Source organism: Melozone crissalis, unplaced genomic scaffold (genome assembly GCF_028551555.1).
Source record: "Melozone crissalis strain CALT ecotype California unplaced genomic scaffold, PUWL_Pcris_2 ptg000045l_1, whole genome shotgun sequence".
In the NCBI taxonomy this organism is placed as follows: Eukaryota; Metazoa; Chordata; class Aves; order Passeriformes; family Passerellidae; genus Melozone; species Melozone crissalis.
In genome coordinates this window covers 28,467,577-28,480,005 of record NW_026535823.1, presented here as the reverse complement: position 1 = coordinate 28,480,005, position 12,429 = coordinate 28,467,577, and the positions used below count along the sequence as shown (strand labels likewise).

The 12,429-nt window shown below is 39.9% G+C and overlaps 1 protein-coding gene across 1 annotated transcript in view; it reads left to right on the top strand.

Moving 5' to 3' along the window:
• Positions 1 to 12,429, top strand: part of USP24 (ubiquitin specific peptidase 24) — a 61,312-nt gene that overhangs the window by 46,119 nt on the left and 2,764 nt on the right. Inside the window, exons 49-65 of the mRNA XM_054285606.1 lie at positions 243 to 367; positions 952 to 1,093; positions 1,969 to 2,119; positions 3,153 to 3,248; positions 3,899 to 4,002; positions 4,087 to 4,200; positions 4,977 to 5,073; positions 5,285 to 5,401; positions 6,020 to 6,112; positions 6,414 to 6,516; positions 7,359 to 7,480; positions 7,952 to 8,065; positions 8,291 to 8,356; positions 8,623 to 8,689; positions 10,641 to 10,719; positions 11,309 to 11,384; positions 12,118 to 12,204. Of these exons, the coding sequence (XP_054141581.1) occupies positions 243 to 367; positions 952 to 1,093; positions 1,969 to 2,119; positions 3,153 to 3,248; positions 3,899 to 4,002; positions 4,087 to 4,200; positions 4,977 to 5,073; positions 5,285 to 5,401; positions 6,020 to 6,112; positions 6,414 to 6,516; positions 7,359 to 7,480; positions 7,952 to 8,065; positions 8,291 to 8,356; positions 8,623 to 8,689; positions 10,641 to 10,719; positions 11,309 to 11,384; positions 12,118 to 12,204 (1,753 nt within the window). The remainder of the gene's footprint in view (positions 1 to 242; positions 368 to 951; positions 1,094 to 1,968; positions 2,120 to 3,152; positions 3,249 to 3,898; positions 4,003 to 4,086; positions 4,201 to 4,976; positions 5,074 to 5,284; positions 5,402 to 6,019; positions 6,113 to 6,413; positions 6,517 to 7,358; positions 7,481 to 7,951; positions 8,066 to 8,290; positions 8,357 to 8,622; positions 8,690 to 10,640; positions 10,720 to 11,308; positions 11,385 to 12,117; positions 12,205 to 12,429) is intronic.

The following is a 12,429-nucleotide window of genomic DNA, read 5'->3' as shown; positions in this document are numbered from 1 at the left end:
GTATTGCAGTTTGAGGGCTCCCTGTGACACTGACTTGCAGGTGGTGTGTTTCTCATAGTTTTAATCAAGGTTATTTTTTAAAATGAAACCTTGACATCAGTTGAACTAAGCTTTCTTCTAACTGTCAAAACAAATGTGAGTTCAGGCTTGTCACTTCTAGGCTGTTCTGGGTGATTTGTTTTTTTACTGAGACAATCAACTAACTTTGTTTCTGTTGTGTTTCTGTTCTGTTTTGATCACAGAGGATGTGGAAAAGGAAAGTGGTATAAGTTTAATGACACCGTTGTTGAAGAATTTGATTTGACTGATGAAACCCTGGAATATGAATGTTTTGGTGGAGAATATAGACCTAAAGTCTATGATCAATGTAAGCAGAAGTACAGACAGTAGATTCAATTTCATACTGATTTCAGTAACTCAAAGTACCTATAATGGACTGAGTAGAGCTTAGTCCATTATAGGTACTTTGAGTTACTTGGACTAATACTCCTTCTGAACCATATTTTCCCCTAAAGTCTTCCCTTTACTGAAGAACAGAACAGCTTGTGTATGGTCTAATAGGAATTAAGCCATATTCACTGTGATTCAGCACTTTGTAGACTTAATAGTAGAGATTGAAAAACACAATGGCACCTTGTTAATATAGTTTAAAAAAAGTCTCCCAACCAAACATAAACCAGCCCTTATTTTAGGCTAGTGAGAATGACTTCATGGAACACTTTGTGGCATCATATTGTTGAACTTTTCAATGCTTTAAGGAATTTATTCCAAGCACATTTCCAATATTCCCCTGTTTCATAATTCAGACACTTTTAATCACTGATGTTTTTATCTGACAAATTTATCCTGCTGCAGTTCACATTACTTGTACCCCCAGTTTTGCTTCCATACAGGAATGGGAAAGGTACTAAACCTTCAAGGGCCTTCATGAGCTGCCTTTTATCCCCACAGCAAACCCCTACCCCGACGTGCGCCGACGCTACTGGAACGCCTACATGCTGTTCTACCAGAGAGTGTCCGACCAGAACTCCCCTGTGCTGCCAAAGAAAAGCAGAGTCAGTGTCGTCAGGCAGGAAGCTGAGGACCTCTCCTTGTAAGTCCCCCTTGTATCCAGAAAGGTTTCTCTGATATTGATATCTAGACTTCTCTCTGTTGGAATATCAGGCTCCAAGGTCAGGGCCAATAAAACTCAGGAGATGTTGGGTTTGAAGTCTCACTCTGAAGTTTATTATCCTTATCTATTACAAACTCATGAGATGTGAGCTCTTTCTAAGTTGAGAAAGTGAGCTAAAATTGTATCTATTCAAGGCTATTTAAGTCTCAATTATCTAATAAACAGCTGAAATTGTATTATTTATACTTCTAACCCTGTTATGGTCACCCAAAACCCACAACACAGACATCTTTTGCCCAGTTATAGAAGACCACCCATATCCAGGAAGAGGAAGGTGCAAAAAAGACAACTAACCCACACCCAAAATTCACAATCTTGTCTCCCATATATCACCATATATACTAAAATCCCAAATCTGAGTTTTTTTCACCCTGTGAGATCACACAATACCATCCAAACTACACACACAGTGTTTTGTGCTATTACTCAATTTTTGAAGCCTTTTCCAAGGTCTCAGGTCAAATTAGGTGTTTACTTGAGGGTTGGCAACCTTAAATTCAGAAAGCTCAAAGTTTTCAGCTGTCAGAGTTCCAACATCTCTCCACAACTAAGAGTTGAGTCATTCTTGTCCAGCAAAGCAATGTATTGACCCTTCTGTTGTTTTGGTTTGGTTTTTAAGCTGCTTGTTTATTACCATTATTGCATCAAGTTCCAGCTGACTGACAGCCTCAAGAAATACTTAGGCTGTCTTCAAAATTGCCATAAGTTCACTCTGGCTGCAATGGTATTTTATACCTAAACTGTAGATTTGTTGTAGGATTTCTTTATTCACCTTCAGCTTGTTTATATTTCAGATCTGCTCCCTCTTCACCAGAAATTTCACCTCAGTCATCACCTCGACCCCACAGGCCCAACAGTGACCGTCTGTCCATCTTGACCAAGCTGGTTCGAAAAGGAGAAAAAAAGGGGCTCTTTGTAGAGAAAATGCCTGTGAGGATTTATCAGGTAGAGCACACTGAAAGTGACAACTAAACTCTGCTCACATAAAATTTGCGCACATAGTGAGAGAAACGTGGTAACTTTTAAAGGTTACCTTGAAGTAATTCCCTTGTAGGAAAACTAAAAGCAGCTCTGGATTCTGACATAAAGTTACTAACAAGCTATTTAGTGACACTTATTTTAAGTTTCACTGTACTTTCTCAAGAAAAAGGCCCATCAGTTCTTTGCTTTGAAGAAACTGCAGGCAGATAAATCAAACATGAGATCTGGCAGCAGTCAGCATACAGGCAGGGAGAGACAACAGCAGAGAAGGCGCTTCATGTGGAGTACACTTGAGGAGCAGTGGAGATGGTGGCAAATTACAGTGATCCTCAGGTTCTTGAGTTCACAAGAGTGTAGAAAGAGGAGGAGCAGTGAGGAGAGCCTGCATCACACACACAGGGAAAATAAACTCTGCAGGATGAGTCTGGCCCTCCACATGGGCTGTTTCAGGGCATTAACAGCCGCTTTGGGCATTCTTGTATCTGGGATTGTGTTATTACAATGAACAGAGCTTGGCTCAAATTTATTGAGAGTCTTTCAGCAAAATCTCATTTGATAAAAGAAGGGCTTGGCATTTAAATACCTTATTGTGGGGCTGCAGCTTGTAATTACACCAGGACTCCTTGCTCTCTGCATCTAAATTCGTTAGGCAAGCCTTTCTGGTTTGAGGGGTATTCTCTTGGCCTGTTTATTAAATACAAGCAAAAAATAGAACTTATCTGCAATTTCTTCCTTTTTTCCCTTAATGGCTAAATTATTATGTCCCTCATCTGCTGTTTTGTAATATCTTTGAAAGAAAATCACTGGTTTTATACCAGATCTTCTAAATCTCCTGTATGCATTTTCCCTCTGCTGAAGTAGTGATTCATAAGGAAACAGAGTAAGTTTGACTCTGATTTTTAAACACCACACATTTACATAAAAGATGAAGTTTTAGTTAGAGAAGTGTATTTTGACAACATCTTTAATTTTTTTTTGCCTTCTTTTACTATTACAGATGGTGAGAGATGAAAACTTGAAATTTATGAAGAACAGAGATGTATACAGTAGTGACTACTTCAGTTTTGTTTTGTCATTAGCTTCCCTGAATGCTGTAAGTACCTGGATTTTAATCTTGGAGTGTTCAAATTATTTTGGATAAAATGGCCACAAAAGCTATTTGGGTCAAACCAGGAAAACTGGAAGAGAAGAGGTGACATGATTTTTCTTTTCCAGACAAGCTATTCCTTGCCTCCAGTAATTTTGGATGCTGATGACAACATCTGCCTCAAAAGCAAACTCCAGCCTCCTTTTCTAGTACTGGGAGAAACATCATTTTGCCCCAGTAAAATTTATTTAATAATCCATATCTTTTGTAATGATGCAAACTGAGCCTCTAGAGGGACAGAAAATCCCTTTCCATATGGAAGGTCCAATAGTTGGTTTTAATTACTTCAAAGTTGATAGAGTTTAATTGGTAATAGTTTCTTAATTAAGTTTTTCTAAATGGAGTCCTAAACAAACAGCATTTATTATTTTGAAATCCACAGATCTAGTTGGCCTTACAGCAAGTTTGCTCCTCTTTTAGCATATTTATTAAGTAGCAAAGTCAGCACTGGAGACTGACTTAGCACAGAAAAATGCTGTGGCTTGTTTTTTCCAAGTGAAGCAAATAACTTGAATAGAACACGTTGATGTGTTTAAGAGACATCATGTGTGCTGCAAGCATCCTTTTGCTCTGGAATAATTTGATATTTCTTTCAGACTAAGGTAAAGCATCCCTATTATCCCTGCATGGCAAAGGTGAGCTTACAGCTGGCAGTCCAATTCCTCTTCCAAACCTATCTCCGAACCAAGAAGAAACTCAGGTAAGGCAAACAAGAAACATGGTTTAATTCTGGGGAGGTGTTGTTGCTCCTGGATTACTGACAGTTGCCCCTGTTTTGTTGAAGGGCTGATACAGAAGAATGGATTGCCACCATAGATGCACTGCTCTCCAAAAGCATCGATGCTTGTCAGTGGTTGGTGGAGTATTTTGTTGGGCCAGAGGGCCGGGAGCTTGTGAAGTAAGTCCTGGTGATTCTGTCTGAGATGTTTTGTGTCTCAAGTGTGGATAAACCTTCCTCATAACATGATCTGCCCTAAACTGATGTATTCCTAAAGAGTTGACTGTGGACATTCTTTAAACAGACACTTTAGATAATTACTTGGAGTTTTGTTTCTAGTATTTTCTCTGTGGAGCTTTCTGAGAATGTTGAAAATCAAATTAGATAGTGCAGTGTGCATGGAGGAGGATGAGATGATGAATTCAGTGAAGGGACTTGGAATGTGCTTAAGTTTGTGTGGTCAGCTCTACAAGTGGTGAGGAAGGAGAACAGGGTGAAATGTGTTGGGGGTAAGGTAAGTTAAATACTTACCTGACAAGGATCACAGATGAACTGGAAAGACTTTCTTCTAGCCAAGCTAAGGATCAGCTAATAGGTGCTTTGAAAACAAATTATTGGAGATCTGACATGCTCAAAGAAGTGTGTCAGTGTAAAGAACATGTTATCTTTTAATTTGAGTTGAAAAACAACATGTTATGAGAGCTTTTAGAGCTTTTTTTATTTAAATGAATAAATATAGTAATAGGAATATTATAAATATAATAATAGAAATATTACAGGCCTTACTACAAGCAGGAGTGTGTGAATGTAAATTAAAGCTTACCCACAGAAGTACAGTACAAAATGTATCTGGACTGTTAAAATAACAAACACTAAACACCACATTTAATCACAGCAGCTGCTGTGTGTACATGTTGATTCCAGCTCTCTTTGCAGCTTCACCTTTTCTCTTCCAGGACCTTCCTCCTGGAATGCAGCGTGAGGGAGGTGCGAGTTGCTGTGGCCACAATCCTTGAAAAAACCCTCGACAGTGCCTTGCTTTATCAGGAGAAGGTCAGTGGGTGCCACCTCCTCTCCAGACATCCCCTGGCTGGGCTCTCCCTGGTGCCTCTTGCTCTGTTTGCAGGCAGAGCTCTGTGAGCTCATCCTCCCCCTTAATTTCTAGGTTAATGCTCATCTCTTCCTGCCCAGGGGGTATTTGAAACACGTTGGGTTTTTAAGCAGTAGGCAGCTCTTTGCCTTCAAAATATTTTTCTTTTCACAGTTAAAAACTGTACATCAGTTACTGGAGGTGCTACTTGCTCTACTGGATAAAGATGTACCTGAAAACTGTAAAAACTGTGCTCAGTACTTTTTGCTATTCAATAACTTTGTACAGAAGGTAAGAAAACATTTTTTTCTCATGGCTATTTAACTTTAAGAAGACATTAATAAAGCAGCTAGTGATCCTTATTCATAGAAGGATTGGCAGTAGAGTGAAACTCAAAACTTTTATTAGGAGTAATCGGGTTTATTTTGTTTTGTTTTTTAAATAAATGGCTTTGAATAATGGAGTAGGATAAAATCACAAAAGTATACCAGTGGAAGATGTTATTTCCAGCATATGAATTTTGGTTCTCTGTTTTGAAGGGTTGTATAGAGTTGTTCTTTAAAAAAAAAATATATATGTATATATATTAAAAAATCAAGCATTCAGGATTTTTATTCCATGGAGAGCAGAATAACGGACCGAATTTACTATTTCTATTTCTCTATTCTTTTTGCCTTCTTTATTTCTTGTAAGATATTTATTGTGCATCTGCTGATTCTGTTCTGGTTTGTGTAATGTGCTGTGTACAATGAGACTCTTTAGGACTTTATCTTATTGATCTGTGTTGGGATATTTTGGGGATTTCAGAGTGGGAAATGCAGGTTTTAGCCTGTGCATTTTACTTTTGTTCTCTTGAGCACTAATTCTTCACCTGCACAGGAAGGTAATTTGTGGTTTTTGTCTTCACAGCAGGGAATAAGGGCTAGCAGTCTTCTCCTCAGGCACTCTGCCCTGAGGCACATGGTCAACTTTCTCCTTGGCCCCAACCGGCAGAGCAATCAGGTACAGGCCATCCCCACGTTTTTTATGATGTTTAAATTATTAATAAATACTTTTCATATGATAGAATAGACAAATCCTTCAATTATTCTGCAAACCTCGTGCAAGTGTAAGCCCACCTATGTGTAGTTAGCATGGAAATAACTGTTTTGGCAGAAGTGAGCATGATGTTTTTGATAATAATAAAATTTTTACCCACTCCAAAGTATTAGAAAATGGTAGTGGACTGTAAGAACATTATTTTGGCTAAACAAAGTTGATTAAATAAACCAAAGGTAATTAAATCTGTCTTTGACTCAAGCAGAACCGCAGGTGGAGTTCAGCACAGGCCCGTGAGTTTGGATATCTTCACAACACTGTAGCACTGCTTGTCTTGCACTCTGATGTCTCCTCACAAAGAAATGTTGGTAAGAATTGTGGTTTTGTCTTTTGGTGCCTTGGCATTTCAGTTACATTGATTTGGAGTAACTTAATATTAGTGAGGAAAATAGAGTGATTTTGAATTTAAGGCAGAAGTGGTTAATACAAGTTTGATTACTTCTGATTTTGCTGTAAATGTATTAAGTGTTAAACAGTATTTTGAGGGGATGAAAGTCTTGATGCTAACAGTTTTGTACCTTCTTCCCTTTCCCATGTGCCTAAAAGGTATTTCCTCATGTGAGTGAATTGAGCTGTGTTGTTGGCTGGACAGACTCACAGGCTGTATTTTGTTTAGACTTGTGTTGTCTTTTGCTAATCTAAAGGGGAGTATTTAGACTAAGCTACTGAATAACAAGCAAGTAAACACTCTCCTAGTTACTTGTTATGAGAGGCAGAAACATCCAAATAAAGATAATAAAGGAATAAGTTAAAATTTTCAATTTCCTGAAGGAGGAATTTGATGTTGTCTTTTAAAAGAATAACTTTATTTCTGTCTGAGGTTGAAAGCAGTCAAAAATCAGAAGGTAATAGGAGAATTATAAATATTCTGGATATGATGAATGTGCAAGAGGGATTGGGAGTAAAACTAAAGCTCAAAGTACTGATAGTCTGTGGACATTTTGCTTTGACCTTCCTACAGTTCTTTTGTCTGCTGTCACTAAAATAAGTGACACTTCAGGGTGTCACAGGAGAGGTAGCACACGAGCTATAAACTAGTTGAGATGAGTGTCATGAGGGATTTCATGGTGCCAAATGAGCAGCAGTGTCTTCAAGGTGTGTTAGAACAAACTAATCTATGAGTGGATTGTTTTTGTATTTGCTGTTATAGCTCCTGGTCTCTTTAAGCAGCGTCCACCTCTCAGCATCACCGCTTCAGGGCCACTTCTGGCACTCCATGAAGAAGTGGAAGCCTTGCTATTCCTGTCTGAGGGAAAACCCTACTTAATGGAGGTATCTGCTCTAAATTCTGCCCTGCTTGAACCTAAAAACTTATGTGATGAATTCCTTTGACAAATCCTTTTGTGAAAAACACCAAATATCCAACACCAGTGGCTATTTTTAGGCCTAAACAAAAAGGCACCTTTAGTTTCTTGTCCTCTTCATATTCCAGTATATCCCTAAGCTTTGGGGCCTGGTTTTATGCACAGTCTGGTTTGATGCACATTTTGCAAGGGCCTTTGCAGCTTTCTACCATGTCAAATTCAGGTGCTACCTTGAGTTGGTCTGACTCAATGGATGATGCTCGACCCTTGGCGGTGAGCATCAGGAGCTGAAGGAGTGCTGTGAGGGCAGGAGTTCAGCCTCCAGGGCCATGCAGGCACTGGGGAAAAGAGCTGCATCCTTCCTGGGGAGGGCAAACACCGTGTTCCAGCCTTGTTTTCTGGGAGGCAGCTGTGTGTGAAGGGAGTGCTGTGCCCGCAGGTGATGCACGCGCTGCGGGAGCTGACGGGGTCGCTGTCGGTGCTCATGGAGATGGTGGTGTACTGCTGCTTCTGCAACGAGCACTTCTCCTTCACTGTGCTGCACTTCATCAAGGTACACACAAAGCCAGCACAAACCTGTCCCATGGGTGTTTCTCCCAGCCTTTGGTCATCCTGTGTCTTGTGCCATCACCACAGACCAATCCACTTTGCTGGATTTGGAGGGGGTGTTGGGGTTTAGGTTTTCTTAGGCCTTTACTGTTTAAATTAATAAATTTTCTTGAAATTCTTTGCTTAATCAGCTTATTTTGCTATCTAAGTAACTTTTTCTTACACGTAGACTCAACTGGAAACTGCTCCTCCTCACGAACTGAAAAACATATTCCAGTTACTCCATGAGATCCTGGTAGGTGAAGGGTAAAACTTGTACAGGATAGATTTTTGTATTGATGTGTAATGAAAAAAGGTGGAACTGCATTGGTAATTTCAACATCCACACATATTTTAATCCTTCAGTCTGAAGTTTTATTACTTCCTAAAATCTTTCTTGATAATCCAGTGGCACATGAAACTTCAGTCTTACTTGTTTTGCATGTGGGGGTGGGTAAAATCATTGCATAGAATAGATACATCATACAACTTACCTAAGTTGATGTTTTTCTTTCCTAACAGGTTATTGAGGACCCATTGCAAGTAGAGCGCATCAAATTTGCCTTTGAAACTGAAAATGGATTAATAGGCAAGTAAGCCAGTGGGGGAACACTCCTGTCTCCTACTGACCCTCATGGTGGTAGAGGTTCACTCCATCTCCTGCTTCCTAATCCTCCTAAACTCTTCTACTTCTCAGGGAAAAAAACTTGACATATTTTATCTAGCCCCTGTCACTCCAAAAATGCTCTAAGAAAATCCAAACTAAGCTTTGGAATGTTATAGTGACAGCAAACTAGAAAGGAGTTGAACAGGAAAGAGAGCTAACTTAATAAAATAAGGGGCAGATCAGGGTCTATGTGTAATGGGGGGGAAGAAAAGTACCTCTGATTACCATAATAGAGGAACTGTTTGAATCCTGTAACCTTAACATTAATTTTTATTTCCTCCATATCTCGAGAAGCTGCCAGTCTTTTTGTTTTGTCAGCATCCTGATTACCATACAAAGAACCTGGTTCACCCAGCAGGATGCTTGCCCTGCTGACCGCAGCGGAGCCCCACAGTGGGACAGGTGGCTCCCACCTGTTGCTGCTCATACAAAGTGTTGTCTCTCCATTAGATACAAAACTTTACTGAACTGAGGTTACTGAAGCATTCAAAGAGAAAAAAACTCAGACGCAATAAGATATATAAAGAAATAACCTATTTCATGTGCATCAGGAGAAGCAGCTTTGGTGTGTAAATGAAATGTGGGCTTACACAGAGAGCCCCTCTGATGGGTTAGTGCAGCTGGAGCAGTTCTTTCATGGCTGTTTGGGTGAGGAGCTGCTTCAGATTGTGGCTTTCACCTTCAGTTATTTCGTATTCTGATTTAGTGAGAAAGAATATTTAGCTTTGTTCTTCATTTCTCTCATCAGTGCTCCCCTGTTTAGTATTTCCATGTGTGGCTGATGGCAGAGAAGGAAATATGCAGCAGTGTAAGAGAATAGCTAAGTGATTATTTTAATTTCTGGATAAATTGGTCCCAGTTGGACCAATTCTGTGCTCTAACTTGAGCAATACATGACCTTTTTTCCTCTGCAGAGGAGAAGTGCAAGTGTTCAATTGGATTTTTATGTTGAAGGCTTTGAGAACTGCCCTGAGGTTTGGGAGTAAAAGTTGTAGTTTTGCCTTCAAGTTTCCTCACAACAGCATTGAACAGCATCCCTCACACTGACTGGTTTTAATCCAGGAAAGGGAAATCAGCACATAATAGGTTTTGGTGCTCCTTAATAGGATGTTTGTGCATAATTTGTAGTACAGCACTGCTGTAATTTTTATCATCTGCTCTGCTTCAACAGTATTAAAACTGGCAATTTGCAGTTCCCAAACAATTTTTGCCAGCTTTGGAGGTTTCACTGCAGTGTTCTTTGCTGACTGCTATGGACAGAGCAACTCTTGAGTAGCAAATCTGATTGGGGAAATCTTTGTGCTTCTTCTCAGTCAGAGAATTTTGTTCAAGAGGTGGGAATTCATGGTAGAGAAAACTTGCTGGTAGGAATGGCCTGGGGTTTTGCCTGAGTCTCCCATGGAACAGTTTCATGGCTGTTGACTTCTGCTATGCTTGTTTATGTGGAGAAGCTTTAAACATTCCTCTGGCTTTGCAAACTTTGATCCAGGTGGAAGCTGGTGATCTGGTTCATTTATGGGGGTTTCAGACAAATATTTTTTTTTCCTTCAGACAAATGTAACCATAGTGATTATCTAACATAGAATGGATTATAGGGGAAGAATAACTGCATTAGGGCTGTTTAAAATTCAGGTACTGCATTTGAAAGATCAAAGTGAAAATGCAGCAGTTCTATTTTTAATCCAGTAGAGTTGTGGAAGATTCAAGACTACCAGCACTTAGAGCAGTGTGTTTAACACAAATACTCATGCTCACATCTGTAGAAACAAAATCTATTCCCTAACTTAAAATTTTAGCTTCATCTTTGCTTCCAGACTGGCTGGTGGATGGAAATCTGGGTTGTGGTTTCTAATCCATGTGTTTCTCCCCACAGCCTTGATGCACCACAGCAACCACGTGGACAGCAGCCGTTGCTACCAGTGTGTCAAGTTCCTGGTTACCCTGGCTCAGAAGTGAGTAGTGAAGGTCTCAGGCTTTAACCTCATCCCTGCCTTAGCTCCCTCTGTGACTGTTATCAAACCTACTACTCCTGGTTTTGATCAGTTTTTTAGCCTTTGTTACTGTGCAAGGTCTTGGTAGCACACGTGCCAGTGTGAAGTGAAATCTTTACTGGTTGGTACCTGAAGGGATTTCTCAGGTAACAAATGGTAATTGGTGTTTATAAAGAAAAAGGCCATTCTGCACAGCAGGAGTCTGACATTAACACCAGATAAACATAGGGAAGCTGTTCCAGGTTTTTGAAATGTTATGAGTCCTAAATTATCTTTGTTTAGGACTTGGCTTATGTCCCAATAAAGCGTAATTCTGAAATTCGTGAACCTGTGGGGTAGACTGATTTGAGTATATTTTACTAAAATTATTGCTTTTGCTAATTCAATTATCAACAGGGCTGTAGAGTTTAAGTCAGTTTGCAGTGATAACAGTGCACACAGAGGGCAGCAGTGCAAAGACAGAAAAGTCTTTGTATTTTTTTTGTAATTTTTTTTAGTGTTGTCCAGAATGCCTTGTTCCTGACTAATGAATATAATTTCAATTCCCAAGGTGCCCTACTGCAAAAGATTACTTCAAGGAGAATTCACACCACTGGAGTTGGGCTGTGCAGTGGCTACAGAAAAAGGTAATTTGGCTGTAACAGGGAAATTGTCACTCATTTACAACAATGATCGTGGATGGATAATCTCCATCCTCTGCATGGCTCTCTGAGATGGCTCTAAAGACAAAATATTTCATTTTTTTACAAGGAGTACTTGGATGCAGCTAATCTGATGCAATGCCAAATTTCAGTAGCCCCCCACATGTTTCAGGCATAAATGCATTTACAGTGAATAAAACCAAGTGTGAATGGTTGCAGTGATTATTCTTTGCTATGTGGGAAGCTTTCAGTGCCACTGTATATTCGTGTTGGGAGGCTTCAGCTTTTTTAAAGAAGCAGTTTTCCATTGCCTGTGTGTTGATGCAGGAGAATGTTTAAATGATTGGATTTCTTACAGAATCATCACAGCTTTGCACAAAGCACAGCTGCCGACTGATAGAGCTTTTCCTCCCACACATGTAGTGTTTGTTCTTCCCTTTAAATTCAACATAGTTTGGCCAACATGTCTTTCATAAATACCCAAGGACACTCTGGAAACTGGGAGCTCAGCAGAAGTAGGGTGCTGGTTTGCAGCTGAGGGACAGTAACCTTTGTGTGGCTGCATTTAAAGTGTCTGAGCTCCAGATCTGCAGCTCACTGCCAGAGGATTCAGGAAGCTTTTTCCAGTCTTGGTTCACCCACTATCACATGTGGTTGAGGCTTTACACAAGTAAAAATCAAATGGCAAATTTTATGGCTTTCTTGACTTTTTATGCAGATGTCTGAACATTACTGGGCTCCTCAGAGTAACGTGTCCAATGAAACATCCACTGCAAAAACCTTCCAGCGCACTATTTCAGCACAGGTATGTGTCATCCTGGCAGAGGATGTTAAACTTGCTCACTTCTTTTCTTGGAAGCATCTTGGGGTTTGGGAACTTTACTCACCATCCTTGGAAATGTTCAGAAAATATGTGGATACAGCACTTGAGGCCGTGGTTTAGTGATGAGCATGGTGGTGGTGCTGGTTTGGCAGTTGGACTTGATGATCTTAAAAAATCTTTTCCAGCCTTAATGGTTCTGTGATATTT